Here is a 5808-nt window from a genome sequence, read left to right as displayed (position 1 = left end):
GGGTGAGTGAATGATAGGCACATTTCTCACCCTTCTCCTTCCAGCCTCCCCTCCCTTTTCTAAGCAATTAAAAAACCATCAGCTCAATGAAGGAATAATAATAATAGCAATAATAATGTGGAGTGGTCGATTAGATACAAATCATCTCACAAATATTGTGTACAGCTTGTAGTAAAACACCGCAGACATTTAGAAATGCTATAGAAGTTTTTAGAAATGCAAAACTAGTCTATTGTAAAACAGATTTCACCTGAAATACAGCTGCTATAACCAAGGCGCTGAAAGGTTATTCAGAGGCACACATCTGTCTTCCCACCTCCCTCCCCCATCCCTCCCCCAACCCCAAGTTACCCCACTCCTTGCTCTTCCTAGAGAGGAGTAACCGAACAATTCTTACTCAAAGTAAACAATATATATTGATCAACAGAAAAGGTTGGAGAGAACTGTTCCTCAGGCGGCAAGGGATATGAAGTTCCCGCTTGGACTGCTTCATGAAACCATGTATCAGTGTTAAGAAGCCTTGAATGCGTGTGTGTTTCCTTTCTTAATATAAGTTAGAATCCCCTGTTAAAAGGGGGAGGAGAAAGAAAAGGGGGGAGAGAGAGAGAGAGAGGGAGAGAGAGAGAGAGAGAGAGAGAGAGAGAGAGAGAGAGAGGGAGAGAGGGAGATCTAGAAAGATAACAATAATAAAGCTGGAGTGAAAGGAAGGGAATGCGAGAGAAAGAGAGATCCGCACTGCTCCCAGTGCGGCGGGTCACTTGCTCCCTTCCTGCAATCAGAGATCATGGCAGGTCGTGTCTGTTTTCACGGTGTGAGAATAAACCTCATGTGGCTGCTGTTCCCCTGGTGGAGTCATTCTTTTTTCTTTCTGTCTTCGATTACAGAACCAGACACGCACCACTTCTTTCTCCAACTGGAGGCTGTCTGCCAGCGAGGAAATCTCCTGCGCGGCAGGCTTGGGACACTTGAGGAAATGCGTCTCCAGTACACCCTTGACACTCACCTCGATGGAGGTTCGCTTCTTGCGCTTGCGGCCCTGTGCGGCGATCTTGTCAATGCTGGTCGGACTCCCTGTGGACGAATCAGCCTCCTCCAGCCACTTGTTCAGCAGCGGCTTCAGCTTGCACATGTTTTTGAAGCTCAGTTGCAAGGCCTCGAACCTGCAGATGGTGGTCTGCGAAAACACGTTGCCGTATAGTGTGCCTAGCGCCAGCCCCACATCGGCCTGCGTGAAACCCAACTTGATTCTTCTTTGTTTGAACTGTTTAGCGAACTGTTCTAACTCATCCGAGGTTGGTGTCTCTTCATCCGAGTGGTCCTGGCAGTGGTGCGAGGCTAGGTCGCTGTGGTCTGGGGGCTCCCGAAGCACTGGGTGTAAGCTCTGTGCCGAAGCGGAGGCCGGTGGTGGGGTGAGCCCCCCATGCTCCAGCATGCCACTGACGGTGAAGCCTGGCTGCGAGTACACGTTAAGGGGTTGGCTGCTCGACGTGATGGACGGGTTTGGAGCCGGGCTCGTCCCCCAGGCATTGGGGTGGTTAGTGTGCGGAGAGTGGTGGGCGACGTGAGGCGAACGGTGATGGATGATCGCGCCGAGCTGTAGGTCTTCACGCCCGGGTTTCACGTCCTGCTGGTCCAAGGGGCTGGTGGCCAGTGTGGAGGACCACGGGCCTCCGTCGGTCAGACTGGTCACCCAGTGATGCCCAAGGGGATGCCCATTGCTAGGAACTCCCTGCAAGTAATCACTTTGGAGAAGTTTCTGAGGGTTTCGAAAAGGACTTCCCTGCTGCATGCCCGCAGTGTCCGCATGGACCAGAGAGCTGGAACTGAGAATGCTGTAGGGATTCGACGCAGCTGTGGCCATGGTCGGTGAGGATCCCCTACTAGTTATAATGTGGCAAAGGGAGCAGCTTCAGCCTTTGACATCTATCGTGCTGGGGAGCCAGAGCAGCCAGAGCGAGTTACAGGCACTCACCTCGGCCAATCATAGAACGTCCCAGCCTGGCCTGCCGTAGGTTCAGCCAATGGTGGTACGGGAGGCTGGGCTAGTTTTCCAAATTAAGCTGGCGAAGCTCTGAGAGTTTCAGGGAGACCCAAGCAGGAAGTGAATCAAATGTTTCTGCTCCATTGGCTGCTTCGCGCTGAGTGGCGGCAGCAGTTTATTTGGTTATACCATCACCATCACCACCACCACCACCACCACCACCACTACCACCATCATTTACTTTGCCTGTGTTGGTAGTGGGGGGTGGGGAGGGAAGAATCGGAGGGAGAATCGTGTGTTTGTGTATGTATTTGGATGCTGATGGGGGTGAGGTGGCAAAATGGCTTTAGAACTTATTTTAGATTATTTAGGTTAACCCAAATAAAGAACGAAAAAACATAAAGAAAACAATATAACCAATTTAAATGTCATCTATATCTTAGTGGATATGGGATTTTTCTCACATTCATTGCACCTACTAGTTAGTTGTGTACAGAGGAATGCAAAACAAAACCTTGCTACAAACTTTAGAGAAAGGAACATCTTCTATAGGAACCAGAATCTATAGACTGAAGTCCATGGTTCCAATAAGAGTTATTTTGGCTTATATATTTCATTTTACATTTATAAGAAACTCGATACCAAGGTCAGAAAGCATCTAAGACATACTCAGTTTCTTCTGGTGAAAAAAAAATGCTTTAAGGCATGAAGAACTGGAAGATTCTGGGAAAGTAAAATCAAATATGATACTGTCAACATTCACTGATTTTGAAGTTTGCCTCCCAAAATAGTTAATTAATTGGAAGACTTGGTTTTTATTATGGCTCTATGTCAGCTCCCATCAGCGGGTCTCACAACTTCTGTCAGAGGCAGTGCTTGCTGAAGCTGGCAGCCCTTCCTCACACTCACTGCAGATTCTCAGCCGACTTAGTCCCAATAGGTATGCAGGGCAATGTTCTGACCACTGTGCCTGATGCTGTCCTTTGGGGAAATTGTTTTTAACAAATATCTTTTTCCCCCACCATCATCGCAGACAAGTTGAAGTAAATGCAAATCATTTACTATGCCAGAGAGAGGAGAAGAGAAGAGAAGAGAAGAGAAGAGAAGAGAAGAGAAGAGAAGAGAAGAGAAGAGAAGAGAAGAGAAGAGAAGAGAAGAGAAGAGAAGAGAAGAGAAAAGAGAAGAGGACTGTTTGGCATTAAGTACCACTACCCCCACCATCCCCATCAAGCTTGAGTTAGTTTTCAGCTTGAGAGAACAGGAGTGTTTTAATTTTTGATTAGAGGAAAGGGAGAAATACTCGTACTCCACCTAAGCTCTTAGAAGTTTGGGGAGGATAAGTCTGTCTGCTAAAAAGCCCCACGCAAAGGTTTTGCTTGTAAGCAGAGTACGGTGAAATACAAAGATTTGCTCTAGCTAGGATAAGGAAACACTGGATACACAATGCGATCTCTGAAGTTAAAAAATGACCTTTCATTGCATAATTTTGGAGGTAACCTAGCTGCGTAATTATATTTGCACTCACAGAAGACAGCATTAGAGTTCCCTTATTGGTTTGAAATTCCATTAAATATATTGCAAGAGCTCCTAGGTTAAGCTTGATTTAAATTTGCATACATTTTCATATATTTAGCAGAAATAAAAGAAGGCTTGCAGCTACCAGAAAGTCATTAAGGCATTAGTTTCTCTAAGAAGACAGATCTGAAGAAAATGCAGGAAAATGAGAAAAATAAAAACAAGGTGAGCTTATTCTGCCATTCCTTTATATAGCTAAAGAGCATCTATTTCCTGTGAAATAAGTAATTACTTGTGAGAGCACAGAGCAATAGAAGCTTATGTTGGTAAATGTAAATTGTGTCTATTAGGGAGGAAAACTGAGCATCTGTTTGAGATATATTTCTTTCTTTTTCTCTTTCTTTAAAAAAAAAGATAAACACTTAGTAATTATTGGCAGCTAGGATCGTTTACCATGTTCCCCCCTCTTCCTCCCTCACTGAAATTGTGGTTTCATTTGCCGGTGCCCTATTGTAAAGGTTTATCTGCTTTTAACCTAGAATCAATCTCTCTCTCTCTCTCTCTCTCTCTCTCTCTCTCTCTCTCTCTCTCTCTCTCTCCCTCCCTCCCTCTCTCCCTCCTCCCTCCTCTCCTCTCCTCTCCTCTCCTCTTCTTTTTCTGCTTAGGAACGTCGTTTGTTTACTGCCAACTGTGTGTATCTTCCTTTGCAAGAATGCAGCCTCATTTGTGTTTGGACTCTTGCTTCCTGAAGAAAAAAAGAACTTGTTAAAATCAAACGAAAAATAAAACTTTTCAGGTGCTCTGTTAGGCTGCCTGATCGAGGGTTCACTTGCCAGTCTGTGGATCACTTTAGAGGTCAGAAGGAAGCACATTGATGAAACCATACTAGCAAAAAGATCATGATCATTGCCATGTTGTTGTTGGCGGCAGCGGCGGTGGGTTCCCCACCCCCACCTTGCAGCTGCGTTTGGGTGAAAGAGTTGCTAATCTTAGTCTGACCATTCAGGGGGTTAAGGCAATTATCAATTGATAAGGCTTTTGCATGAAGAAGAAGGGGGTCTTTTTCCAAGACTGATTTGCCTGAGTCCTTACAATCAACCTTCCTCTTGCCCTTGGCCTCTGCTCTGGGCAACTGGTTTCGCCAGACACGAAAAAAAGGTTCAGACCATTTGTTCCCAGGCTTGCAGGGGGCGGCAGAGGGGGGCATCGAATAGGAGGCATCTATACCCAGCGACAGGTTTTTGACATCCTCGTTTTGCTGTCTTTTAATGTAAGAATGCCTTCTGTCAGGAGCAAAACCCAAAGTACTTGTTTTCCCTTCCTTTCCTTTCTTTGTTTTTCCCTCCCTTCTCCCCTCCCTCTGATTTCTCTCTTTCTCTGTGTCTCTCTCTCACTCTCCGATTTGCTTAAAAAATATTTCCCATGAATATAGATATCCCTTATTAAATTCACATGCAAGGACATCCTGGAACAGCTGTGATAGAATCTTCTCATGCAAGTAAGGTGTTTTGTTTCTGAAGAAAATATCTGCATATAGTCAAATCTTCTTGCTGTTCTAACTAATCTACTGGAGAGGTTTCCTTCGCCCTCTCCTGTCAGTCTAACTTCCCAAGTGTAACAGATGCCGCTCTCAAGCGCTCCTTTCTGTGGCTTCTCTTTATTTAGCTTTGCATATTTCTCCCCATGATCTGGGTTTCCATAGAGAGAGGAATAAAAGGGGGGACCATGGTCACAAATCCCCTGCCCCATGCAAAATAAAAGAGCCTCATTCAATAGACGACCCCATCTGGACATGGGAGAAAAATAAATCCATGTGAAGCTACTGTTGCAAATAGTTGGTAACTTATTTTCATAGACTGAATTTTGCCTTAAATTCAAAGTTACCACTGGTAAACCTGCTCTCTCATAGCTGGGCTATATACACAGCTTGGTGTTGTCCTCGCCTTGATCTTGAAGTCCACTGCTGGGACCCCAGATCTGATTTACCCCACCCCCTCTAGAGATATGGTTTAAATATAATAATAGCTACCTAACCCTACTAGGCTAGGGCAGCTAAAAGTTGTCCTGGAGAGGAGCCTGATTTAGAAGTAGACAAAATGTAATTTTAGCAAGTCCGCACACCCAGCTCTAGCAAGGAAACACAGGTTTCCATTACCTTGTCAGGTTAGTAGTACAAGACACTAAGTTCATGTCTCCTTATGTTGCTTTCGTACTCCAATCAGCCACCTTACCTTATGCATCACATTGCTTGATTCCGAAGAAGGCAATTCAGTTAATTTCAAAAGGCAAGTCAGATTGGCTGGATTTACTTG

At 45.2% G+C, this 5808-nt stretch overlaps 1 protein-coding gene across 1 annotated transcript; it reads right to left on the bottom strand.

The window, feature by feature from the left end:
- Positions 1-421: 421 nt before the first annotated feature.
- Positions 422-1871, bottom strand: POU3F4 (POU class 3 homeobox 4). Its single transcript, XM_045847485.1, has one exon. The coding sequence runs from the start codon at positions 1859-1861 to the stop codon at positions 776-778; it is 1086 nt and encodes a 361-aa protein (XP_045703441.1). The 5' UTR covers positions 1862-1871; the 3' UTR covers positions 422-775.
- Between the last annotated feature and the right edge of the window lie 3937 nt (positions 1872-5808).

Source organism: Phyllostomus hastatus, unplaced genomic scaffold, assembly GCF_019186645.2.
Source record: "Phyllostomus hastatus isolate PE091 unplaced genomic scaffold, TTU_PhHast_1.1 phas_contig_551, whole genome shotgun sequence".
Lineage (NCBI taxonomy): Eukaryota > Metazoa > Chordata > Mammalia > Chiroptera > Phyllostomidae > Phyllostomus > Phyllostomus hastatus.
Note: the sequence above shows the minus strand (reverse complement) of the source record. Positions and strands in the feature narration are given on the sequence as shown.

Bases quoted from the DNA above. Each gene is read 5' to 3' on its own strand.
- POU3F4 (XM_045847485.1), bottom strand. From the start codon at position 1,861: ATGGCCACAGCTGCGTCGAATCCCTACAGCATTCTCAGTTCCAGCTCT.